General features: G+C 39.8%; 2 protein-coding genes and 1 pseudogene across 4 annotated transcripts in view; 2 read left to right on the forward strand and 1 right to left on the reverse strand.

Moving 5' to 3' along the window:
* Vps35 (VPS35 retromer complex component) overlaps positions 1–20151 on the reverse strand; it is a 33285-nt gene extending 13134 nt beyond the window's left edge. The window contains exons 1-10 of the mRNA XM_005087795.4: positions 20018–20151; positions 14682–14780; positions 10376–10472; positions 8631–8754; positions 7384–7566; positions 4728–4941; positions 3117–3200; positions 2369–2478; positions 393–489; positions 135–283 (exon numbers count right to left, since the gene is read on the reverse strand). Of these exons, the coding sequence (XP_005087852.1) occupies positions 135–283; positions 393–489; positions 2369–2478; positions 3117–3200; positions 4728–4941; positions 7384–7566; positions 8631–8754; positions 10376–10472; positions 14682–14780; positions 20018–20020 (1160 nt within the window). The 5' untranslated portion in view covers positions 20021–20151. The remainder of the gene's footprint in view (positions 1–134; positions 284–392; positions 490–2368; positions 2479–3116; positions 3201–4727; positions 4942–7383; positions 7567–8630; positions 8755–10375; positions 10473–14681; positions 14781–20017) is intronic.
* Positions 5405–5503, forward strand: LOC121135967 (annotated as a pseudogene).
* Orc6 (origin recognition complex subunit 6) lies at positions 19616–27624 on the forward strand. Of its 3 annotated transcripts, none has more exons than XM_013126511.3 (8): positions 19616–19918; positions 20364–20552; positions 21388–21517; positions 22826–22989; positions 23420–23509; positions 25233–25345; positions 25860–25928; positions 27140–27624. In XM_013126511.3, exons 2-8 carry the CDS (start codon positions 20485–20487, stop codon positions 27265–27267), a joined length of 762 nt encoding a protein of 253 aa, XP_012981965.1. In that variant the 5' UTR covers positions 19616–19918; positions 20364–20484; the 3' UTR covers positions 27268–27624. The 3 variants fall into 3 exon arrangements, with proteins under 3 accessions (XP_012981965.1, XP_040591221.1, XP_040591220.1); XM_040735287.1 differs by lacking the exon at positions 19616–19918 and adding an exon at positions 20165–20244 and having other exon boundaries at positions 20364–20384; XM_040735286.1 differs by lacking the exon at positions 19616–19918 and adding an exon at positions 20230–20244.
* The last annotated feature ends 274 nt before the right edge of the window (positions 27625–27898 follow it).

A 27898-nucleotide genomic window follows, 5' to 3' on the forward strand; every position in this document is an offset into this window, starting at 1 on the left:
CCCAAGTTCTACCCACAGAACCCACCTAGAAGAAGAGAGAAACAACCAACCACAGCAAGTTTTTCTGACTTCCAGAAATGCGTATTTTCTATTCCTCCCCAACAACAAATAAATGTAATTTGGCTTTGACTTACTGTTCGAGGTTAAGCTTATTGAATATCTCCACTGTTGTTTCTAGGACTTTATCAACATAGTCCACACGATCAGGGTAACATTTCATAGCAAGGTTAATGAGAGAGACTTGTAAAGATACAACATCCTCTGATGGCATGTCTTGTCTGGACTGTAATGTTTAGAAAAATCATAAAATTTATTTTAAATCATTACAAAAGGATATACATACCAACAGAGAAGTTTGAAAGGTGAGAACTTAAAGAAAATGCTACACAAACCTGTATTACTGTAGCCACCTGTTGTGAAAATATGTCAAAGAGTTTAATCTCAGCTGGAATTCCAGGCCCATCTTCACGATGAGCAAATAAAGCTAGCCTAAAACAACAACAACAAAAAAAACAACTTTAAAGATACAGGGATCTGAGCAGTGAGATTATTTTTTCTTTCTTCCTTTTCTATATTTTCCAAGTCTACTTCTCTGAAAACATATATAAGAATGTTTTTTTAAAACAAGAGCTACAATGCATGAGTCATTTTTTTCAATTCCTTCTTAACTAAAGTTTTATTAATGGTGCCTACCATTGACAGTCTTATTTTTACTTATTTATCTACTTTATATAATACAGCCCAGTCTAGAATTCATAGTATTCCTGCCTCTACATGCATGTAATACCACACCCAGATTGAATAAATGATCTTTAGGGGCTATAGAGATGGCTCAGTGGTAAGAGTGCTTACTTACTATTCTTTTAGAGAACCCAAGTTCAGTCCCCAGAACCTACATGAAACCACTAAAAATAATAAAGTTAACTTTCATAACCTACATCATAAGTTACTCAAAATTTTATCTATTACATTACCTGTCAAGGTCAGAACTACATCTATGCAGAAATAAACTGATTGGGATTGCTAAATGGCATTACTCCTACACAGGGCAATATGGTTAGCCAGCTTTAAGAGTGGGCCCAGTACGCATGCAATGCATGCTGCCTGGGACAATCTGGAGATCACTGCTATATTAATTCTTAGACTGTAATTAGATAGCTTTAAAACATAACAAAAACTGGGCATTGGTAGCACACACCTTTAATCCTAGCACTTCAGGAGGCAGAGGCAGGAGAATCTCTGTGAGTTCAAGGCCAGACTGGTCTACAGAGTAAATTTCAGGACAGCTACAGCTACACAGAGAAACCCTGTCTTGAGAAACTAAAAAAGAAAATGTTCATCAAAATAAATCTTTGGTGTTATTTCTGATTTCATAATATATGTCCACAAACAATGTATTGTCATGTGACAGGGCTAACAGGCATTACAGACATTGTGAAAAGCCAAGTCTCACACACATGCACGCACACAGACACACGCACGCATGCACTCACACACACATTTTTTAAAAAAGGTTTTATATTAAAATCTGGGTATAGGTGTGTTTCTGTATATGGGAATGTGTACTTGTAAATGCAAGTGTCTATGAAATCCAAAAGGTGTGTCAGGTGCCCTAAAACTGGAATCACAGGCCATCATGAGCCACCCAGTATGAGTGATGGGAACTGAACTCAGGTCATCTTCAAAAGTAACATGTGCTCTTCACTGCTAATATATCCTCATTTTGATATTTCTTTATCAACTAAGACCAATAGCTAAAATACTCAAAGGGAATTCCCTAAAAATGTTATTCTTAGACACTCTTCTTTATGAATTTGTGATAGCAGACTGATTACCTGAGCATTCTTATCATTCATATGTTGTTGTTGCTTTACAAAACTGAATAAAGTTACCGTTGAAAGATAATTTATATAATTGTGAGGAATTTTGTTCTTCAATGGACTTTGGATTCCTAAGATTCAAGGAAAGGTCTATACAAAAATATCTACATACCAGTTAAGCAGATTAAAGATACTCATTGTAAACCAGGTATGGTGGCTCATGTCTAATCCCTACACAGCACTTGAAATAAGACAAAATAAGATAAAAGAATCAGAAATTTAAGGCTGTCCTCAAGTACATAGTGAGTTTGAGACAGCCTGGGCTACATAAAAAACAAAAACAAAAAAACAAAACTTAAAAAATAGCACCTCTATACACCTTCAAATGAAAAGTTAAGCTTTCACACCTAAGTCAGGCAAATACTAACTAGACATTAAGAGCTATATTATTTATAGCAAAATCTTAGTAAAATCACCAATAAAAGGCATAACAGAACATAACAGAAACAAACTCATGAAAATATTGTAACTGTGTTAAACAGTCCTACCTGTCAATTAAGGCAATGATTATGTTCTTCACGTTTACATTTTGGTGTAACTCAGCACAGGCTCTAAGAAAAGGATTCAAAGTCTGGAGATGGAACTCATCAGGAAAAACCTAAATCAGACAACGATTAATCAATACAGCAAAAACAAAATACTTCAAAAAAATATTCTGATCTTGCTGGGCAGTGATGGCATCGCCTTTAATCCCAGCCAGCACTTGGGAGGCAGAGGCAAGTGGATCTCTGTGACTTCAAGGTCAGTCTGGTCTACAGAGCAAGTTCCAGGACAGCGAGTACTACACAGAGAAACCCTGTCTTGAAAAACTAAAACTAAATAAGTAAAAAAAAAAAAAAAATTCTGATCTTATGAATCGTATTTAAAGTCATTATTTATAGAAAAAATAATTTAAACTTTAAAATTTGATTTAAAATAAATCAAAACCAGAAATATTCCATTAACAGTATACAACTAAATTAAGTCTCATAAAACCTAGAAAACTCAAGATTATTTTCCTACACTTTTGAGAAACAAAACAAAACCAATTGTTGTACAAAGATCAAGTTTAAAAATGGAAATTTCTGAAGTAAATTTTTTATTCAGGAAAAGATAGTCTTTTAAATTTTCTGAGACATGATCTAGCACACTGGCAAGCTGACCTTAATCTCGGGCCTCCACTTGGGCCAATGATTTTTTTATCCAAACAATGAAAATTAATAAAAATCATTTTAAAAGATGAATATTCTTACTTACCTGAATAATACACTCCATGAGATATTCTTGAGCCAAAGCATCTCTACAATTCACAACTTGTTCCAAAATGCCTGTTAAAACAATCTGAAAACAGCAAAAACAAAAAGTAAGTCAAATCATTTTGAAAATCCCAAACTACTTTTCTAGTAACACATTGAACTAGAAAATTGTACTTAATATTGCTCTCATCCACACGTCAATGCTCAACTTTAAAAATTAGCTTATTTTTAAATATAAAAAATTTGGTTATATAAAAGATTTTTTAAAGTTTGCAATTTTTTTCGTGTCCTAAAAAATCTTCACATAATCCAACACATGAAGATTTCCCTTGTGCTCTCTTGTAGTACTTTTAAATTATATGTAAGTCTCTGATCAACTTTTCTAGTTCCTACACAGCATGAGCAATGACTCAAGACTTAAAAAGTTTCTTTGTTTACACATAAGCGGATATTCAATTGTTCTGGAGTCACTTACTAAGAAAGTTGCCCTGGGCAGTCATAGTAGCATATGCCTTTAATCCGAACTCTTGGGAAGCAGATATCTGTGAGTTTGAGGCCATCCTGGTCTACATAGTAAGTTCCAGGATAGCCAAGCCTACAGCGAGACAAACCCTGTCTCAAAAAAGCCAATAAACAAACAAACAAACAAGGGTGCTGTTGAACCTTCATAAAAATTAACTGGAGTGCAAGGCTAAAGATGTAGCTCAGTTAGCAGAGTGAAGCATGCATAAATCCCTGGATTTGGTAACGCAGCACCACAGAGAGCAGATACAATAGCAATCCCAACCCTCAAGTACACTTAGGAGGAACAGAAGTTCAAAGTCATCCTTGACTACATAGTAAGCTGATTTTGGATTATAACCATCTGGTTTGCTAGTTATAACTAATAACTTCCAAAGCTCAAAACTACATACCATCTAGCCTTTGCAGGAAAAGTTTTTGGGCACTGTTAAAACCACTAGCTGCTCTTCTAGAGAACCTGTGTTCGATTCCCAGGACCCACATGGTGGCTCACAACCATCTGTAACTGTAGCTCCAGGCATTTGTCGCCCTATTTTGGCCTCTTCGGGCACAGGCACGAATGTGGCGCAGACGCACGCACATGCAGGTAAAAAAGTCCACACACAATGTTTTTAGAAATGTCTTCAGCAAAGTATGCTGATCCCTACTTTATTCCCTTCAATGAATTGTGTCTGTTTTCATCACGTTCCTTTTATGCATCTCTCCACTGGTTAGTGTCAATACCACAAACTACCTCTACACTTCAGTGAAAGTATATTTCCCCCTTGGTCCTACTCTCTCAAAACTGCTGTGGGTATTATAGGTCCTCTGCTCTTACATATTTTAGAATCAGTTTGTTGAATTTTAAAACAAGTAAACAGAGGGAGGTATGACTGAGATTGCACTAAATCTATAGATGGATATAAGAAAAACTGCTAGCTTGACAATACTGACTCTCCACTTCATAAACACGGTAGTGCTTTTTACTAGGTCTTTTAAAATAAAAAACAGTTAAAAATATTTTTAAATTTAACATTTAACAAAAACATTTTTAAGAATAAGATTTTAGTTTATATTGTACAATGTAAGGTGACAAAAAAAAGGTAAGAACCTGTTTGTAACGTTCCACATTTACACCTTCCAACTGACTAAGGCGCACCAGATTTGTTCCCACTAAAATTCTCAGTTCTTGTCGCTCGCGTTCTCTTTTCTCTCTATCTCGGCTATGTCCTTGGTGCTGCATCCGCACCCAGAGTTTGTTCATTTCTGCAAAGTTGAGTAGTACAAAATCCATAGAATCACTGATATCACCAGTTGTTTCTTCACTGCCAAGAAAAAGTTAAAAAAATTTTATATGTGACAGGATCTTACTCCTCCTCCATTTATTTCCTTATTCCTGCAAACACATACTCATGCTTCAAAAGGCCACTCTCAGATTCATTTCATTGGCTTAGTGATAATTTTAAGAACAGATTCTAGCATTAAAAAATAAATACTGAGCCGGGCGGTGGTAGCGCACGCCTTTAATCCCAGCACTCGGGAGGCAGAGGCAGGCGGATCTCTGTGAGTTTGAGGCCAGGCTGGACCGATAGCCTCTGAAACAATACAGAGAGACCCTGTCTCGTAAAAACCTAAATAAATAAATAAATAAATAAATAAATAAATAAATACTGGGGAAAGAACACAATACATGTTAAGAGGGCAAATCACTTCCCATGACTCCTTATTCTGAACTTGTTGGACCTGGTCTTACAAGTGAGCAACTCACTCACTAAAATACAAAAAGATGTGCTCAGTTTTGGCAGCACACATGCTAAGAGTGGAATAGTACAGAGGTTAGCATAGCCCCTGCAATGACAAGCAAATCTGGAGGTAACCCATGTTTTTTAGAGAATTACAGGGCTTAACTTGGTGCTGGCAGGTATATTACTCTTTAGCTACTGCATTTCTTAGGAAGAACTCAAACATGAGTAGTGACACAAATACCCCTGAAGAGGGGTCAATATGGAGGGCACTGCACTGCTGAACATGACTGCTTCCCAGCTCCCACCATAATGAATTCAACTACAGCCACATTGTGATAGTGCACGTCTTTAATTACAGCACTTCAGAGGCAGAAGCAGGTGAGTCTGAGTTAGAGGTCAGCCTGGTCGATAGAGTTCCAGGACAGCCAGGGCTACACAGAAAAACTGTAGAAAAAAAAAAAAAAAAACACAAACCCCAAAGAATTCAACCACAGCTGCATCTTCTCATACCCAGACAGAACTAATGTCCAATAAAAGCTCACCGGTTAAAAAAAATGAACACAAAAGACCCAAAAATTTGACATTTAGGGTATATTAATAGCTGCTGTTTTCATTGTTGAATATTTTGGCTTCAAATGAAATATAAGCTTTATGAAGAAAGACATCATAACCTTATTTTTCTATATCTTCCAAGACAGGGAACTTTATTTTGAAATATTTTACTTATTTGCCTAGTGCTTAAAATTCAAAGTCAAATTATAATAAAGCAAAATAAAAGCATCCTCTCTATATACCACTAAATTTTTTCTGTATGGTTTTACTTTGTGGTCACACATTGCTTTATAATAATATTTAAAGTAAACGATCCTTGGCATGGTGACATATGCCTATAATATGGGCATTCGGGAGGCGAAGGCAGAGATTACATGCTCAAGGCAAACATGAGTTATACAGTGACACTGTTTCAAAACAAAGAATGGAGAAGTGTGAGGTAGTTCAAAGGGTAGAGACACTTGTCATGCAAGCCTGGTGGTCTCAACTGGGTTCCCCAGGACCCATGTTAAAGGCAGAAGGAAAGAACCAATTCCATAAAGGTATCCTCTGACCTCTATATACACACCATGGCACACATTCCCACACATACACATCATCACACACAGATAATATATTGTTAAATGGACTGATACAGATACTAATATATACTGATTTCCTTGTCTTAGAAACTTAAAAAAGAGATAAACTTTAAATAAAAGGAAATTATTGGTTCTTCAATCTACAGACCTATCACATAAAAAATAGACTACATCTAGCTGACTGACTACTATTGCTGTGAGAAAAAAGTGTCATGGATTTTAATGTTAGAATAGAGGGCACAAACGAAACACAGGTCTCCATAATAAATTATTATTTTTCACTAGTTAACGCCTTTAAAAGCCATACTTTCAAATATTATATAATAGTAAAAGGCCCTAAAAACTATGTTAGATGCCTGTAATCCCACCATTTGAGAGACCAGCATGGCCTACATACAGAGTTGAATAGCAACTCAAGGCTGCATAGCAAACTCCTATCTCAAAACAAAATATTAAATTTTAAAAAAGCATATTCTAATACAAAGAATTTTTCAAGAGAAATATTTGAATACGAGTTGAGTACATACCATACATAGTGAATTAGTTCTATATCTCAATGAAAATATAGACACAAAATGCTACATGAATTTGAATGTAAAAAATACTGACACTTGCCGGGCGGTGGTGGTGCACGCCTTTAATCCCAGCACTCGGGAGGCAGAGGCAGGCGGATTGCTGTGAGTTCGAGGCCGGGCTGGACCAACAGCCTCCAAAACAATACAGAGAAACCCTGTCTCTTAAAACCAAAAAAAAAAAACAAAAAAACAAAAAACAAAAAACAAAAAATACTGACACTTACGTTCTTATTTCTATATACTTTTCTACAATTTTTGGACATTTATTATGGGGAAAAAACCAACAACACTACAAGTAAACCAAGATTACTTACTCTGTTGGCTCTCCTTCATCAGGTAAAATGTTCCTAGTACACTGAAGAAGATAATTTCGAAGAAACAAACCCCTCAGTGGATGCTGCACACCACGACACATTTCTACCAAATCTTTCAAAATATCTTTCCTGGATTGAGGAAACGACTTGACATATACAACTCCAACTGTGATCAACAGGTAACTAGGAGAACAAAATACATTTGACTAGAGACATAATATATGAAAATTTGATTGTGTCCAAACACTACACATATATTAAACTAAGACAAAAACTAAGTTGTTTATGGAGAGAAAATCATGTGACTTTTAATATAACTATTAAAAGTATTTGAAAAAACAATAGTATCACTGACTGATTCCTGTGTCAGTTCTCTTAGCCATGAAGAATAAATGATCCAAGAACCCTAGTTGACAACTGAAACTGAAGCTAGTGGGCATCACGGTGACAAACCACAGTAACTAACACAACAGCTGTAGCAGTATGCTGTAATAAAAGATAACGTGAGTGACTGTTTCTCGTCTGTCTTACTGTGCCGTATTTACCATTCTTGCAATGAGGTGAGGTGACACAAGAATACATAATGAGAATACAGCAGGCTGAGTGAAGCTGAGGCAGCACTGGCTATCTCACCAACACAGCTGTCCCAACAGGATGGCTGCTAAGCGACTAAAGAGTAGAGAACACACAGTGTGCGCAACAAAGGAAGATTCACATCCCCAGGAGAACAATACAAATTTAACAGGTTACTTAGAAGAGTGGCAATTTTAAATTGAATTACTTCTAGGATTTTCTTAACCATGGTTGCTTGTGGGAACTACTATTGATTTTTTTTCTTTTTTGATTCTCCTATACACACAGCTGCTCTTTCTCACTATACAGCACCAGCAGACTTGGATACTTGCTAGGAAAACCAGGTTGTCCTTCAACCTGCAGCAATGCCTCTGCCTCCAAGTGCTGGATTTACAGGTATATGCTACCATATCTGTCTTTTCAATAAAGCCAATGCTGGCTAGTCATGGTGTCTCAAACCTGTATTCCCAGCATTTGGGAGACTGAGCCAGAAGGACCATCAATTCAAGGCAATGAGATGCTGTCTAAAAAAAGAGGGATTTCCAAACAGAAAAAAGATACTACTCAAGGCAAGAAATGCAATGATGAGTTTTCAACAATAACTGCTCACTGGCTACTATATTGGCCAACACAAAACCTCAAAAATGTAGATATGAAAGACTTTAATTACTTACAGCCTTGGAATAATGTTTCCAGCATACTGTACAAGTTCATAGAGATCTGCCACTTTTCTTCCTTTAGCGAACTCATCAGTCAGATAGACTTCCAAGTAGTGCAGTTCATCAGAAATAGCCATATCTTTTAATTATGATTAAGGATTAAAAATAAAGGTAAATCAATAAAAAACAATTCCACAACTACTTGTCAGAATAATTAAAACTAGTGGGCAGGGCTAATGATGTAGCTCAGGGGTGCCAGCATTTACCTCTCATGAGAATGGCCTCGTGTTCACTTTCCACCACCATCAAAACAAAAACAACAACAGGAAAAAAAAAAAAAAAAAGCACGCACTTTCAGATTCCTGGCATAGAATACATGCCTATAATTCCAGCTACCCATAAGGCTGCAGCTACAGGATGAGTTTAAAAGAAAACCCACACTTAAGCTTCCAATAAGAATGAATGTTTGAAGGGAAAACAGAATTTCAACTGGCCTTCATTAATTAAAGAGTTGCTGGGTTGTAGAGATAGTTCAGCAGTTTAAAATACCTGCTGTTCTTGCAGCGTAATTGGGTTCAATTTGTAGTACCCACATGATGGCTCACAAATATTGATAACTCCAGTTCCTGAGAATCTAATACCCTCTTCTGAACACCCTGGCACCAGCACACATGTGATGCAACACACACACTCTGGCAAATAGTCATACACATAAAAATAAATTTAGAAAAATTTTAAGCTGGTGTAGTAGCTCATGTCTGAAACCAGAACTCAGGTAGGAGGAGAGTGAGGTCAAAGTCAGACTGGGCTACACCATATACACTGACTCAAAAAGACTCCCAACTACTTGGGAGGCTGAAGACAGAGGATCAGTTGAACCTAAGAATTCAAGAACAGTCTCATCATCTTAAAAAGGGGGGAGGTCTGCCAGGCATGGTGGCACGCACCTGTAATACTAGCAAGCAAGAGGCAAGAGAATAACTGTGAGTTAAGAGGCCAAGCAAGGATACACAGCAAAATCTTACCTCAAAAATAACAAAATCCAGAAAACAACTGTTACTTAATAGCCTCAATATTTTTCAAAAACTGAAACATAAGAGCAATCTATTTAGAGAAACTTAAGCATTTAGGTATGGATTTAGTTCAACAGGAAGACTGCCTGCCTAAAATTAAGGTCAGTAGCCAACACTGCAAAAAAAAAAAAAAAAAAAAAAAAAAAGATGGGGAGAGATTGATGCTTATAAAAAGGGTACTCTGAAAGAGTTTAAAAAATAAATTGACTCCAGAAACTATTAACAAGGAAAAAACAAAAGCTAGGCATGATAGTTGATAGTTCATACCTACAGCCCATAGCACTCAGGAAGTTGAGGCAGGACTGCTGTGAGCTTGAAGTTAGCCTGGGCTAAGAAATAAGGGAAGGAAAGGGGAGCAGAAGCACTAGCTGCTCTTCCACAGGACCTGGGTTGGCATTCCAGTAAGCATCCAGTGGTTTACAAGCATCTGTGACTCCAGTTCCATGGGATCTGATGCCCTCTTCTGGCCTTTGCAAGCACTAGTCATGAGTGTAGTGCACATACATGCAGACACTCATACCCATAAAAGAAAATAAATCTTAAAAAATACAACTATAGTATATTCCTCCTTGGAGGCCTCCCACTTTTAAGAGTTCTCCTCTCATTTTTCCTTAATTCCAGCAACTAGAACAAAATTGGCCTTATAAATACAGCCCAAATGTTTATCCTTCAACATTCAAAAGATACAAAGTTCATAGTAGCTCTTTGGTGATAACATAGAAGTCCGGAGTTCTCCAAGCATATTAGAGGCATGTTTCAGAGCATCCATCAGCTTGTTTTTGTCCTACAGAAATAGCAAGATAATCGATAAGAATGCTTAATTTAACTAAACATTTATCTTGGTTGTATTTAACCTAAGATCTGTTACATAGTTTTAAGAGTATACAGCACTTATTTTAGTCACATAAAAATCAACTTCACTAGGCTCTCCTTACTGGGGGGAAAAAAGGAAAAAACCTAATTCCTCACCAGGGCTCCAAAGTTTGCAAAGCTTCTGTAACTAAGACTGTATGTTTCATAGAGTAACATCAAACGTCTCACCCTCTAGAGACTAGGAAACTAATTCCAAGAGTTCACATTTGACCTGCAGTCAGAGAGTAGGCATGCTAAGTTTCTCCAGCAAGTATCCCAACAATGGCTTTGTCATAGAACTTGAGGCTCTTTACAGCTTCTGTAATGACTATCCATGGAAGCCTTTCTTTGTGTTCTTTAAAGCTTTATAACCATAGGTCACCCCATTTCACTCACAGATCAATTTTTGAGACACAGTAAGAAACATCATCCATGCTCAGAAAGAGAAATAAGCAAGAGAAAACCTGGTTTTCTATTCCAAGACATTTACTTTTCTTTCTGAATTTTTATCTATAAGGAAGTCAAAACAGTAAGACATAAGAGAATACTGAGCTTTAGAACATGTAAGAAACAGGGCTAGAGGGATAGCACCGGGAGTAAAATGCTTCCTGTGTAAGTCTAAGGGCATGCATCTGGATCCCCACCACCCAGGTAAAGCTGGCATACGGCAGCACACATATGTAATCCTCCACAAAGAGGAAGACACAGCAGGTCCCTGGAGCTCACCGACAGGCTAGCCTAATCAGAGACTCCATCATAAAAAGTAAGACAGAAAGAGAGGTAAGGAAGGGCTACTGGACTTAGGACCCTATTGTTGACGGTCATGCTCTGAGATTAGGGCCCCAGCAGCAGTCATGATCTGAGCCAGGTAGTGTGCAAAGGCCTAGGAACTCACTGCCAGTCGTGATCTAAGGACACAGATGGTGCCAGGACTTAGGTTCCCATTACTGGTTGTACTCTGAGATCAGGGAATATATGGAGACTTGGAATCTCACTACCAGTGGCATACTCTGAGGTCAAGAAGGGAACAAAGGGCTAGATGGATGGCTCAGAAGTTAAGAGGACTCAGGTTCAATTCCCAGTACCCACATGACAGTTCAAAAATGTCTATCACTCCATTTCTAGGGAATCAGACATCCTCTTCTGGCCTCCAAGGGCACCAGATACACATTTGGCACACAAATATATATGCAGGCAAAATTCCCATACACAAAAATATTAAGACATGTGGATAGGCCCTAGAACTGCAGTCCCAACAGCAGACCACCCTGTAAGGTCAAGGAGCTTGCTGAACTCCCACCAAAGCTGGTCTCCACCTAGTTCTACTTCTTTTCTGATGAGTGGATAATGAAAATGTGGCACATATATGCACAGTGGGATTTTCTTCAGGTGTAAAGAAGGGTGAAGATTACATAAATAGATGGAATGGGAAAAAATAAATCATGCTAAGTAAGTTAACACGCACTGAGAAAGACTAAAATATTGCATGTTCTTTTTCATATGTGGATCCTAGATTTGAATCTTTAGATTTACATGTTCAACTAGGAACACCTACAGAAGCTAAGAAACCAGGAAGGGGCTTTGGGGCAGGGGTGGGGGTGAAGGGGGTAGAAGGCAGAAATGCCTAAGGATAGGGGGACAGTAGAACAAAGTGATATGAAAGTGTAAAGGGAATGATAAAGGTAGGGAAGATTTACATAAGGCCGTTCTTCTCAACCTTCCTAATGCTGCGACCCTTTAATACAGTTCATGTTGTGGTGACCCCAACCATAAAATTATTTTTGTTGCTACTTCATAACTGTATATTTGCTACTGCTATGAATTATAATGTAAATAGCCGTGTTTTCTGAAGGTCTTAGGAAACTCCTATGCAAAGGTTGCTTGATCCCTAAGGAGTTGTGACCCACAGGTTGAGAACCACTGAATTAAGGGGTCGGACAGGAGAGAAAGGTAGAGGAAGAGCTAACACTAAGGATGTCTGAAGAAGCCATAGGGTAACCTATTATTTATAAGCTTATTTAAGAATATGCGATTTACAGTTTAACTGGGTTACCCAACACAGGGATGTAATATTCCTCCCAGAAGTCACAGGTTACTCAACAAAAAACCTAAACCAGGTATAGGATATCTTCCTATGAATGTTGGTCAGAGAAGTCCCAGATGCCCCCAAAACAATACAGGCTATTGCTATTGCTTGTGTTTTTTTCTACCAGAACTTGATAAGCCCCCACTACTGAAGAGACTACATACTCTGGTTGCAGTACTTGGGAAAACCAAGCTATAACTGAACAGAAAGCTTCCCCTCAACTGGCTACCTTTCCTAGTAAACTACTAGGGGAAGAAAGTTATCAACAGTCTTGCGCGATGGGAACCCTTGATGCTACGATAATGACCAGTCTGGCAACATGTGCCCATTGGTAATGCTACAGGAATAACTACCCACTTCTTAGTTGGATTTAAGAGAACTTGTTGCTCTTGTACAGGACCTGAGTTAGGTTCCCAGCACCCACATGGTAGCTCACAATCATCTGTAATTCCAGTTTCAGGGGATCAGATGTCCTCTTCTCATCTCCACAAGCACCAGATACACACAGGTACATATACATACAGGCAGATAAAACACTCATACACATTTAAAAAAAAAAGCCAACTGGAAGGAAACAGGTTCATGGGGGAAACCTACTACTACTATTTTGCTAACTAGTATCAAACTGCCTTCTAAACACTTAATACTTACAGATTAGTACAGCTCTCTACCTTTATCAGTGAAACTTCTTTTAAAGGTGGAGGGCGGTTAACACAGAGACTCAAAAGGGCCAAAGTGATTGTGGGGTGTTCCACCTTGTCTCCAAAGCTCTAAGAACATCTCAAAAGAGGGTGAAAAGAATAGAAGAGCTAGAAGTTGGCGAGGAGTGTGGAAACAGTGTCTTGTAACCCTGATATGGCCACTGCACTCACTGCAGCTACGGATACCTGTATGATATTGGATCTGTCTGTTTTGCCCTGCATGAGGAATAGGCTCCTAGGTTCTACTGTTCACTGAGGGACTATGGGTTTTTAATGGGTCCTGGGAGACAGTATGCCATTTCCTTCAGTAGTGTGGCTGACAAGTTGCTCATGTTCTGGGATATAACCCCTCACTCACAGTCAGGTAAATCTACATAATTAAACTCAGTGGGAGAAAAAAAACAACATCAAAGTAGAAGGGAAAGGAAGGTTTTGTTGAGAGAGAAGTTAGAATGAGAAAGGGCAATGGGGCCCAAAAATAACCAAAATTAAGTTTAGTATACGTATGTAAGAGATTGAAATTGTCAACGAGATGGAGAGCAACTGAAGAAAACACCTGGCACCAACCTTTGGGCTCCATGCACAAATACACATATACCACATACATAATGGGAAACATAAGACACTTTAAAATATTATCATCACTCTAGCAACTTATAGCTTAAAGTACCTGCCTATTTGGTTCAATTCTTTAAACGTTAACACATAGGCTATAAAGGACCTATGCAAAGTATTCCTATCTTTAGACTATAAGAACATATCAACAGGGATATGTGTAATTTTTGTTTACATGTTTTAAGGATCTCATATGTAAACCGAAGTTGGCTTCAAGTTCTTGGTCCTCTTCTGTCTCCAGAGGTCAACACTACCACATGTATCTTTAAATATAGTTTTTAAGCTAGTTCCTACAATAAAAGTACATGTTCAAAAGTTCTCAGGATACTCAGGTGAAAAAACATAATTGAATAATTCAAACTGAGGCATTCAAATATATTCACTTTTAAAGCATTTACTGAACACCCATTAATGTTAAATTTTCCTCAGGTCTAAGGTATAAAAACAAAGAGGATCAGATATTTGGATTAAATGCTAATATGGCAACGTGTAACTAACTAATGTGGCAACGTATAACTTCCCCTGCTGTTTCCAGTCACTAGGCATACATGCAATTCAGAGAAGAAGGGCTTCTGTTCAAACATACAGACAGTGCTAAGCACAGATGAATTTGAGACAGTTGCTGGTGGTGATTAGATGGACCAAAAGCAGTGGCGTTAGGTAACCTTAGAAATGGAGATGCTTCCTTAGGAATCTGCAGTATACCACTGCAGAATGGAGAGCACATTTCCATTCTTACCAGACATCTTTTCATCTGGAATGACTGAACCTTCACAGCCTGGATGGCTTCATCCAAGAGTTTTTCCTGCTCATCCTGGGGTGACTGCTGTGTTGTAGGCTGAAATGAACATTTTAAAAACACTTTCATTAGTGGCTCATAAGCACTTTCTCCTAGCCAAAAAAAAAAAGTCATTTCTGTAGTTCATATCTAATTTATCAATTAAACTGACTCAAAATTCTGGCCTCAGCCTGGTATGAAGATGCACGCCTTTAATCCAAGAACATAGGAGGCAGAGGCAGGTAGAGGCCAGCCTGATCTACATAGTGAGTTCCAGATAGGGCTACATAGTAAGGCTGTCTCAAAATGAGCAAGCAAAAGCAACAAACAAACAAACAAGTAAATAAATAGATATTATCTGGAGTCAAAGAAACCTGTGGTGGTAGTTTATAGCTATGTTCTGTTAATATGCTATAAACCCAATTGGATCATAGTTGCATTGCCAAGTTACTATAAATCAAGCATAATCCAATTTTTAAGAATTTCGATTTCCCTCTCAACTACTCTCATCTACATTTTAATCTACTTTTTCAACGATAAATACATTTATAAGAACACAGCCCCTTCCCTCATAACAAATACTAAACAACTTGAAAATAAAACAGTTGGAATTGTTAATGACTTACAATAGAAAATGGTAAAGACAGTCTCAATACTATTTCAAAAACACAAACAGCAAGAAAGAACAAAGTGAATCTACACCTCCATGTCACCATCAGCAAAACCACCTGCAAAATGAACTCATTTTCCCTGTCAAGTAGAATTAACCAGCATTTCACGTTAAGTAACACCATGTTTACATTACCACCTCAGCATGCCTAACAATGTAACTATATATAATAATGAGTTTGAAATTCAGTATACACCATGTGCACTTCATAAATGTTCACTGCAGAGATGCACTGACTCTCGACCTTTCAGATCCTATATCTGATTCTAAAAACTACCCAGATTAATGGCAGTAAATATACACAATAGGCTATTGTTGAGCCATAAAAAGGTCTCTAGTATTGAAACATGCATACTGTATAAAAAATCTAGAAAACATTACACCAAATGAAAGAAGTTCAACACAAATGCATGTTGTAAGACTCCATTTATATGAAATAGCTTAAACAGATTACTAATTTAGAGGAGGAAAGGTGAGCAAATCACCAATTACTGAGTACAGAACGTTCTTTTGAGGCAATGAAAATATTTTGGAATAAAAGGGAATGTGTCAAAACCCACTGACTTGTATATTTTATGAAAATTTCATTAAAAATTTTTAAGACTGACCAGAGGAAAAGTGCTTGTCTACATAATCAATTAGAAAAGGTAGAAGAATTTACATATAAACATGCAAGTAAAATTTCATGTTTCAAATCTAAGACAACCAAAATACTTCATTAAGATTAAACAGCAGAAAAAAATCCACTTCTGAAATACAATAGTTTATAAAACCTAAGAGATCTGTCTTGATTTAATTTTGGATTGAAAACATTGTCTTGGTTCAATTTCAGATAAAGGAAAAAAAAAAAAAAGAAAAACTGAATAACGAGCAATGCCATGCACCTCCCTGTACTGCTTTTGCTAATAAACTAGGAAAGTGAGTTTTCCCACAACCATTTCTTTTCCAAAATTATAAATAAAGGGCTGAAGGGATAGCCCAGTGGTTAAGAGTGCTCAGTGCTCTTGCAGAAGACCTGAGTTCAATTCTGAGTACCCACATACTAGGCGGCTCACAACCATCTACCACTTTGGCTCCAGAGAACCCAACGTCTCTAGCCTCCACAGGCACCCACATTCACATGCACATATGAACATACATACACATTAATTTTCTAAATTAAAACTTACTTTAACTATAAATTAACTTCAAAGAAAGCATGTGTCTTAACTTTAAATAAACATTAATTTATACAAAAGAAATATTAGTATAAACTGCTTTTTTCAGAAGTAAAAGGGACAGTAGCACTTAGGGATTCAGACCTAAACTAGACATGGTAACTCACATCTATAATCTCAGCCTCCAGGAGGTTGAAGATTACAAATTCAAAGCCAGCCCCAGCTACAGAGAAAAGCCCTCTTAAAAAGAAAAAGAAAAGAAAGACTAAAAACAAAACAAAGCAAAAAAAAAAAGATTACAAATGAATGAAAAATAATAGAGTCTGATGTAGTTCAAGCTAGTCTTGAATTCACTTTGTAGCTGAGGATGGCCCTCAATTTCTGATCTTTATGTCCCTAGTGTGACAAGCACATGCCATTCTGTCCTGGTTTATATGATGCTGTGGCTAGAACCTGAGTGCTGCGCATATGCTAGGCAGACACTCCCACTTTAGCCGCCATATTCCTGGACTCAAACTCAATGAAATTTACTATATATTGGTTAGTCCTCTAAGCACTTTAGTAAATCAATCTCCATGTGTATGTGTCTGTATGTATATATATATATGTGTGTGTGTGTGTGTGTGTGTGTATATATATTCTCTGCATCTAAATATAATAGAGTTTACAAAAGCTCAAGTCAACTTAGAAGCAGTGATACAGGACTTTTAAGATTTATCACTTTTAATTGCATGTATGTATGTATAGTATGTATGTATGTCTGTGTGGGGGCATGTACAAGAGCTGGAGTTTGGGTCTCCAGCAAGAGTAAATGCTTGTAACTGCTTAGCCATCTCTCCAATTCTAGAACAACTTTATAACAGAAAGATTTACTACACACAGTGTGCTGGACAGTAACCATCACATTCCATCTCCAAAACATTTTCATCTTTCTAAATGGAAACTAAAGCCACTGAAGTTACCAACTCTCCCATATATTCTAATGTCCCTCAAATAAGCAATTTTACTACTTTAGGTACCTTGTATACATGGATATACACAGCATTTTTCCTTTTGTATATGGTTTATTTCATTTAGAGGTATATTCAAGGTTCATCTGTATGAAGGCATTTGTCAGAATTTTCCTCCTTTTAAAGACTGTATGTGTATATATGTATGTATATGTGCATATATAATTACATATATACATGTACTGATTCACTCACCTATAGAGATAGGGCTGTTTCCAGCTTTGGCTACTGTGTGTAAATAACCTTTACTATGCAAATATAAAATGGGCTGCAAGAAATCACACATTTCTGGTATAGATTAGAAAAACAGAATAGCACACACAGAGTTGTGACTGTGTAATAAGAGTAACAAGAGCTTCATAAGTGTAGCTGTTACTATATTACTTTTAAATGAAAGCAATTACCTCTACTGGTTGTCGGAACCTATTGGTTGGTCAATTTTCCCACTTATAAACTGCAGATGTAATGTGACAATACAACATAAAGCAATAGGAAAATAAAAACTATCCCTTAAAGACATGGAATTTGATCATGTTGATGAAAATGGTATTTAAAAACTGGTGATAAGGCACAAATGATGAGTAAGTAGGAACTTTCAAAACAATGTGGGCTAGGGAATTTGTGTTGGAGTTTGTGTCTAGCAGGTTGAAGGCCTTGGGTTCAATCCCCAGAACTGCATAAAGAAAGCAAACAATGAAAAAAAAAACCTACACTTTGAATTCCACACATACACTAACTTAGTAATATCCTGAAGGCCTTATGATGAAGTACTCCATGAACATTAAATAGCAATATTCTTCCTTCTCCGTGTTGAGAATTCCTGCTCATTCTCTTCAGAATCTGTTCACGTTACCTCCCAAAGTCTTCCCATGCTCCTGACACAGCTCTTTCTCATCGTAACCCCAAAGTACTGTTCTATAGTACGTCTCAAAAGCATGTCTTCTTCCCCAGATGTTTTACTAGTTGAACTGGATTCTTATTTCTAAGAGTGTCAATGAGATCAACACTTGTTTCTAGATGCAGAAGTGAGAGAGACTGAGTACCTGTTCAAACCCTAAAAACTGCCTATGACAGAACTGATACCTAGCTTTCGTTTTCAAATAAAATTCACAGGAAAAACTGTGCTCCAACCTGGTTCACCCAGCACATAAATGAAGTCTGTAAGGTATCCTCAAATGCTCTATGTAATAAAATATGTCAATAGCAATCGCTGAAAAAGCAAATTCATGAAAAACCAGATTCTGAAGTTAAATGTCACACTGATCACGTAAAAAATCCTGACTATAAAAGTTCTAAGCGGCGGGGGGGGGGGGGGGATCATCTTGTAAGGCAAAATATATTAAAGTAGTGCACATCAAAGATTAGCAAATCATGGGTGCAGAACTCAGCAAGCTGGAACGGAGGAGCATGAATACCAGGCTGGCTGGAGCCTAGCAAGATCATCTCCAAGCCCGACTCCAAAAAAGTCAACAACAAAAAGAATTAACGGCGTTTTTTTTTCTATTAACACACTTAAAGTGAAACATAGAATTCTGAATACAAAAATGTTTATTGTAATAATTAAAGCGGGCATAAGCATACCATCATCCAAAATCAGTATCCCTCCAGTGCAGATTATATTAAATGCTAGTGGGGTGCAAGTGGCAACTTGCCCTGTGGCAAATAGTCAGGATTCGAATTTTGAGGAAGTTCATGTTCGCAAGGCTACGGCCACACCTCGAGACGTGCTACCATCACAGAGAAACCAGAAGGAGAATGACTACTTGCAGCAAGTGAGCTAGAGTCCTCAGTTAACAGAGGAGAAAGGAGAAGCCGTTTGTCTGACGATGGGGTTCAGGGAAAGAAAGCCTGAGTCCTTCGGGAAACTCACGTGAACAGGTCCCTAGAATTCGCTGACAGGCAGTGCATGACCAGTGAGTGGGGCTATGCGGCCACGGAAGGCCGGGGGACCGCTGCGGCTCCACTGACAGATTTTTCTAGCAGAGAAAAGCCGTGGGGCCCGCGAGCAGAGCGGAGCACAAAGGTGCAAACGCATCATCCGGGCGCGTCCCACCCAGCTAGAGCGCCAGCCCAAAGCTCAGACGCTCATCGCAGCCTCAACTCCACCTTCGGCGCCGCAGACCTGGGACTCCGACTCTCACGGGGAAGGCGGCCATTCCATACAAGAGGCTGCTTGCAGGCCTCCACGACACCCAGAACCGCCAGCGCAAGACACGCCTAAGAGAGGCCGCCTGGTCTCGGGGCAAAGAGCAGATCCGGCGCCACCGCCCACCGCAGCCCACCGCAGCCTACTCGCGGCCTTCCGCAGCGCGTGCCCTCTCCCGCAGGCCCAGCCCGGCTAGGACCGGCCTCGATCGGAAGGTATGGTCCCCCTACTCTGCCCGCAAGCTTCCCTCCGCTGGGAGAAAGCGAGGACTGCCACGGGGGCAACCCGCTGACCCACCGCTTCCTCTCACTCACCATGGTGACTCCGGGGACCCGCAAGCAGCAGAGCCTACTCCGCCGGAGCCGCCCGCCGTCAGGTGACGCGGCCACCCGAGCCCCGCCCTCCCTAGCCCCGCCCTCGGCCGGCAGCGGCTTTTCGATTGGCCCACTTCAAGTCTCGCGTGGTTTCGGGAAGAGAGGCGGAGGGCAGCGAGCTGTGGACGCGGTGGGGCGAGCCTAGTACTGCGCCGCGGCGGGCTACGGTCAGCGGGGAGGGAAGCCGTGGTTGCCGGGGTTCGCGGCGGCAGACGGAGGGCAGCGGCGGAGCTCTGCGCTCCTTCCCTTCCCCGGCACCAGCGCATCTTCGTGTGCTCTTGCGCAGAAGGAAGACCGGGATTGGCTGGTACGGGACAGTCTCCTTTCCTTGTCGCAACCAATCTGGATGCGCCGGGGGCGGGTCTGAGCGCCCTGACGGTCCGTTTCGGCGCGCGTTTCTTCCAGCCATGGAGTCGGCGGCGCTGGTGCGGCGCCTCGCCCCGCGCCTCGGCCTTGCGGAGCCCGGTGTCCTGAGGTGAGGTGCGGCTGTGCGTGCTGGGCTACGGCCCTGAGTCCTCCCAAGGCGACGCCGGGGCCACTGGCGGTGCGGGAATGACCTCGCTCTGGTCTGGGCGAGACCCAGGCGGCCCTTCCTCGAGGACAACTTTCGGGCTTGTGGCAGGAGTGGCCCGGGTAGCCTCGGTTTTTAGAAGCCCCTGAGATTGGGAGGATCGTTGTATTGTTTGTCGTTGGAAGTGAAGCTGTTGCAGGCAAGCGTATAGACACAACCGGTTCCCGAGAGTCTCGGCACCCAGGGGGGTGTGGGGAGGGGAAGAAAAGAGCCCTAGTTACATGTGAAGATGGGGCTCCGTAATCGTTAAAATAGCGGGAATAGCGGTTCGTGCATTGCGGCCCCGAATCCGCCGCAGCCGCAGTGTCGTCTTGTTAGAAGTAAAAAGTTCATAAGCCTCATCCAGGACTACTGGCCAGAAATGGCATGAGACTCAGAACTGTTTTCACAAGCCGCCCAAACTGAGAACCGCACATTTAAGGAAGAGAAAAATAATTTGATTTTCCTCTAACCTGCCTGCCTTCAACTCTTTGTACTTCTTCAGATAACGTTAGAAGGAAAGGGGTTGTTTGGGGGAGACTTAAATTCACGTTTCTTTAAGAAGCACTTGGCCACAGCTAAGTCTGTAGTCATTTTGGTCCTATCTAAAGAACTTGACCTCCTCAAAGAATCTGTATTCTGTGCCCGGGAGGGACTTGTACAGAAGTTAGGTGAGGTGTGAATCTGCTGCATTCAGTTCTTTGCGGAAGTGCTGGGCAAAGCTCGGGAACAGTTTGAGTGAGCATACTGCCTCTTCCAGGAAAGCAGAGGAGTACTTGCGGCTGTCTAAGGTGAGGTGTGCCAGTCTGTCGGCGCACAGCTCAGAAACCAGCAGCGCTGTCATATGCCTGGACCTTGCAGCCTCCTGCATGAAGTGCCCCTTGGATAGAGTAAGTAGGTTCCCTGGGACATCTGAATGATCTGATGTGAAACTCAAGCTTCTTGCTTCATTTTAAGCTTCTTGGGGGCGGTTTGGTTTCTTTTCATGTTGCTTGTGATAAGTTACCCCAATAAAAACGGCTCACAGGAGAGGGTTTCTAGCTCCTAACTCAAGGGTACAGTCAAAGCAACTTGAAGAATCTGCATGGCAGCTAGTCTGGAAAAAGAAATCAATGAATTACTGTACCTGGTTCACTTTCTCCTTTACACAGTCCAGGATCCTGTGGCAGAAGTTATGTCGCCCACAGTGAGCAAGCTTTCCACCGAGTTAACCCAGTGACATAATCCCCATAGGCATGCCCAGAGACACTTCTCGTGAGTCTAGATCTCCTCAAGGTGAAAGCTGAGATTAACTCTCACAATTGGAGGTTAATGTTTTAGAATATTGGAGTCAAGAAGAGTCACAGTTGAAACCAAATGTCAGTACTAGTTACTAGCTCTGTGAGCTGCCTGTTTCTTCATCCATGAAATAAGTATAGAAAATGTTGCCACATGCCTTTAACCCCAGAACTCTGTGAATTCGAGGCCAGCCTGGTGTATGAAGTGAGTTCCAGACAGCCAGGACTGTCACACAGAAAAGCCCAGTCTTGAACAACAAAGCAGAAAGTCTCACTGGTTATTATTAGAGAAGTCTATCTTTATGTAATGTATCTAACAGTGCTTGTGTCATAATTGATGTATTCATTAAAAGCTCTGTTCACTTTCTATTGCTATCCAGTTCTTCAATGTCTTTTACCCTGACCTCACACTATAAATTCACTTACCAACTTGTAGTTTTGTAAATGCAACACCGCCTCCATTCTTTTCTGCCAAGTTCCCTTTGTCTTAATGGGACTCTGTTTTGTTGTTATATCTTTTATGAAGCTCCCCAAACATCCCCAGAGGGAGTTGGTTCCCTGTTATGGAGGAGCATCCTGCTCCTCTCCCTGTCTTCCAGACACACACCTTCCTCACCCTACTCCCAATATTTCCCTGATTTTTTCCAGTATAATTTGCACATTTCCACCAAAATCATATATTTGTCTCCCTCTGGGTATTTTGTGCAGTTTAAACAAGCTGTACTGTTTAATCATTTTAAATTATTTGTGCACATGCATGATTGTACCCTTCTGTGGGGTGAGTTCTTTGAAATAGTGGTCTGCTTGCTGTGATTGTTGATTTCTGAGTTAAATAAAATCAGTACATAATTAATGCCATTTAATAAATATTTAAGAACAGTAATAGATTGAACTTAAAATTTGTGTGTTTTCTTCTCAAAGGCTTACTTAATTAAGCTCTCTGGCTTGAACAGGAAGATGTATCAAAGCTGTCTTAAATCTTTTGAGTGTTTACTGGGATTAAATTCAAATGTTGGAATAAGAGACCTCGCTGTACAGTTCGGCTGTACAGAAGCAGTGGACGTGGCTTCGGAGATACTGCAGAGGTGTGTGTTATTTAAACACTTTCTTGTTTTATGTGTACCAGGGTTTGCCTGCATGCTTGTCTGTGCACCACATCCGTGCCTGGTGCCCTCGGGTCAGAAGGGGGTATTCACCCATCCCTTGGACTGGAGTTATGGACCAGTGTGAGTCACCACTTGGACACTAGGAACTGAACCCAAGGTCCTCTGCAAGAGCAACAAGTGCTCTTAGCCACTGAACCATCTCTCCAGCTCCTAAATAAATACTTTTTTAAAATTCTGAGTCAGTTATTACAGCACAGCCAACAAAAAAATGCTAGCAATAGGTCAGGACAAGTCAAGTTGGAAGCTAGGTGAGGCTACACCAAAGTTATGTTTTGTTTTCTAAATTATTGCATTGCATTTTCAATAATACTTCCTGACAAATAATTCCACAAGCAATCCTGTCTCCTAGCTACGAGTCCAGTCTTACCGAAACACAGCGAGCAGACCTCGACTTGTCCAGGCCACTGTTCACCACTGCTGCACTGCTTTCAGCGTGCAAGTGAGTGGGGTTTGGGGGTGGAGGGAGGGTTACTGTGTTGTTGTCGTTTTTTTTTGTTGTTGGTTTGGTTTTTTTTGGAGCTGAGTTTTGCTGTGTAGTCATTATGTACCCCACGCTGGACTTAAACTCATGGTAATCCTCTTGCCTCAGACTCCCAAATGCTGAGATTTCAAGTGTATGTGCCTCAACACCGGCTCTAGTCTTAAGTGTTCTTCTACCATTGGGAAATGTTGCCAGTATGTAAGTTTTCCATTCCTAAAGAATACAGCTAATTTCACTCACTCCAGCTTAGCACATTTTCTACTGTAATCCTGTAACATTATGGTTTGTGGTCTGCTGATCAGATTCTTGGGTTACTTGGTAATACAGCTGCCAACTTAGAACTAGTGTTTCAAGAAGTGTACTTGCCAGGTGGCAACCATGTATCTAGGCAAAGTATTCTCATTCAGACTACAGTAAAATTTGTCAAGACAGTGGTCATGTTTGGTTTTCCAGGCACATTGTTTAAAAAGTACTGCCTACAAATGTTCATTTGAGTATAAAACATTTCTAAATTTGATGCTGGGTTGTGGTGGCGCACGCCTTTAATCCCAGCACTCGGGAGGCAGAGGCAGGCGGATCTCTGTGAGTTCAAGGTCAGCCTGGTCTACAGAGCTAGTTCTAGGACAGCCTCCAAAGTCACAGAGAAACCCTGTCTCAAAAACAAAACAAACAAAAAAATCTTACGTTTGAATCATCAAAATATTTAGTTATCAGTACACATACTGAATTACTACCATGAAATACTAATAATTTTTATATCTTTGAAGTTGTATTATTTCACCTTTTGAGAGAACTTTCTACAGAAAAATCATGAAGTAGTCTGTTAACAAAATGTATTTCTTACTATCGAGTCATTAATTTTGGTGTATTTGGCTTGATTAGCAGCATACCTAGGAGTGATTGTCATTCATGGATAATATCCATTCAATTCAACAAGGGTATGTGGGTGTGCAAGGAAGGAATGTAGTTGACGTTACACAAAAAAACTGAAAATAGTCAAATAACTCCACCTTTGGAATTATATTAAATTGAGCAAGAAATGGTCAATTGTCGTGTGTGTGTGTGTGTGTGTGTGTGTGTGTGTGTGTGTGTGTGTGTGTGTGTGTGTGTGTGTACCTGTGGAGTCCAAAAGAGGACATTGGATCCCCTGGAACTAGAGTTACAAGGTGGTTGTGAACTACCATGTGTGTGCTGGAATTGAACCCAGGTCCTCTTAAAGAGTAGCACATGCTCTTAACCACTGAGCCATCTCTCCAACCCCAGGTGTTTTGTTTTATTTTTAATTGCTTGCTCTAGAGGAATATGAGCAGGGTTTGGGGCTTTGGAGAGTGGGGCAAAATGATATGACACTCCTGTATAAACAGAAACATTCTCAAAGTGTGTTGAACACTTAAAAAAATTATGAGTCCATTCTGCAAATTGGTAACATCTAAAAGGCATGAAGTGCTACAACAGATGTCTTTATTTGCCCCATTTATTGCAGAACAGATGCATTTTAGCTCTCACTCAGTTCAATAAGAAAGCAAATTTACAAGCTTCTGCTAATGGCATTTGGAATAAAGGGAAATCTAGACAGCTGGAGAATCTTAGTAAAGTGTGGGCAATGGGTAATAATTTTGTAATCTGACTTACCTAGAAGATTTGTAATATGAAAAAGCAAAGTTATGAAATTATTTTTTAGAATTCTGAAGCTAAAAGTGGACAAAACTAAAATGATAACTACATCCGGTGTGAAAAAAGCAATATTTGATCGGCTATGTAAGCAGTTAGAGAAGATTGGGCAGCAGATTAACAGTGAGTATTCTGTAGTTGAAAAATGCTGATTTATGAATTCTTTAATGAAAAAATTGACGTGTTAGTTCTTCAAATAACAGTGGTTTAGTGCCTTTAAAAAATGATTCTACAAGCCCACACCTAGAAAATAGATATTTTAAGAAATATCAGTGTCAGCTAAGCAGTTATCCCACCACTCAGGATGTAAAGGCAGGCAGATCTGTGTTTGAGGCCAATCTGGTCTATAAAGTGAGTTCCCGGTAGGTCAGCCAGCACTACATAGTGAAATCCTGCCTCAAAACAAAGAAACTCCAGTGCTAAATGCCAGCCTCTGAGTTCATGAGCTAGGATGGAAGTGATTCTCATGTCTAACAAGAGAGGCACCCAGAAAAGAGAAAGCAAGATTATCTGCCTTTCCTTCATCTCTCTTTGCTCCTTTGGGCTTTGAATTTCTGTGATCCAGCTAAGGACCTATATGATCAACTAAAACTGAATTAAAAAATTAACCTTGAAACCACTTTCCCTTTTCCGAAAGGAGACTCTGGAGATTTAGCCAGTCCAGCACCGAAGAAAAAGAAGCCATTGGTTGAACTGCCAGCAAAAGGTAGGGCATACTTAGCCGTGCTGGTGCTGAAATTTATGCAATATGATTTATGCATTGAGCAATCCTGTGACTCTCCCAGCAGTTTACATGACAAGAGAAAAGTCTGACCACTAACTAACTCTTGATAAGACCTATGTTTCAAGCCAGGCGTAGATGTACACATCTGTAATCCTAACACTCAAAGCATAGACTCAAGAGGATTGCTGTAAATTCAAGGGCCGTATGGTCTATAGTGAATTCCAGGCTAACATGGACTACACATTGATACCATCTCACAGCAACAACAAAAACAGTCTTTTAAGAAATAATTAAGTGGAAGTAACAGAATTGTAAGTAAAAATATATCTAAAGTGTCAAAAATAAAAATACTCCTAATTTTTAAAAGTATGTGTAGTACAAGCATGGTGATGCACACTTTTAATTGCAGCACTTCTTTACTCCTTTAATAGCAGCACTCAGGCAGATCTCTGAGTTCAAGATCAGAGTGGTCTACAAAACAAGTTCTAGACCAATGAGACCACACACACACACACACACACACCAATACCAATGTATGTGAGTGTGGGTCACTAAGCTGCCTGGGTTCATATCTTGCTTTGTTGCTGTTAACATCTTTAAGCAAGTTAAGTAGAATTTAGCAGAGATTGACTCATAAATTGGGCAGTGTCAAACCCAAAACTGGTTCAGAGACCCCTACCTATTAGCTGAACAACAAGTCTTAGTAGACTGAACCTATTGAGTCAAACCACTTCATTTAAGTGTGATCTAATGGGAGTTCCCTATTTGAATAACCAGAAAGGTAACTTTTGTGATTGGCTACTTTTTCCTTAAAAATATATTTTCAAGTTAAATTCTAGTTACTTACATAGGAGCTCTAGCTACAAAGACAATCCGATGCTAATGGCCTCCTGTTTAATTGCTTAACACCACCCCCCAGCTTTGTGCATTTGAAAAGGTAATACAACTTCAACAAGCTTCGATTTCCTAATCTGTAAAACCTGATTAATGTTAGCACCTACTTCTTAATGTTTGTGATGTTGCTCAGTGTCTTAGAACACTTAGCTGTAGGAGAAAGAAAAGCAAAACCTTCATGTTACATCCACTTTAGGGTCTTACTCTTTCGCCTTAATGGAAGTAGATACTTTTAGTTTTCACTTTTATGCCATTTGTAAATTAAGTTTGAAATTACTTTTGATAACTTTCTCTTACAGAACTAGAAGAAGTAATAGAAACCCCAAGTAAGCCAGCAAAAGATGAAGGTCTGACACAGGATTATGAGGAATGGAAAAGGATGATTTTGGAAAATGCTGCCAAAGCTCAAACAGCCACAGCAGAGTGATTCCCTTTCCACTGCTGTCCTGTGCTTTGTCCTGTGAAGGGCAGTCTTGTCTGAACTTATACACCGGGCATGCTGAGGACTGTCTCAATATGGAAGATACCAGCACAGGCTCCTCATAGGGAAATAGTTCAGCCATGCCACCTGCATAGACTCAGGTCTGTCTTCTCCTGTGGGAGGGAACTGGGACCATCTTGCTTCTCTGTGTTAAGCTTCAGGAAGTCTCCTATCTTAACCAAGAATTCACATTTCAAGCTGAAAGTCATCTCAGGCATTTTACTTGTTTTTGTGGTTTTTAATTTTATTTCATTAAATCAGAGTTATACGGCCTAACTTAATAAATGCATTTGTTTTATTTTATGTTTATGAGTACTCTGCCTGCATGTATGTTTGTGCACCACATGTGCCTGGTGCCAGTGGAGGCCAGAAAAGGATGCCGGATCCACTAAGACTAGAGTTTCAGACAGTGAGCTGCCATATTGGTGCTGGGACTCCTTGGTGCTCTTAACCACTGAACCATCTCTCCAGCCCAATAAATGTTATTTTTGTATGCATTTGAGTTGCAGTTCTCAGCTTTGAGTAATCTTTATTAAGCCAAAATCCTTATCCGCCAAAATGAAAAAGCCCATGTGTA

Source organism: Mesocricetus auratus, unplaced genomic scaffold (assembly GCF_017639785.1).
Source record: "Mesocricetus auratus isolate SY011 unplaced genomic scaffold, BCM_Maur_2.0 Super-Scaffold_100045, whole genome shotgun sequence".
NCBI classification, from domain to species: domain Eukaryota; kingdom Metazoa; phylum Chordata; class Mammalia; order Rodentia; family Cricetidae; genus Mesocricetus; species Mesocricetus auratus.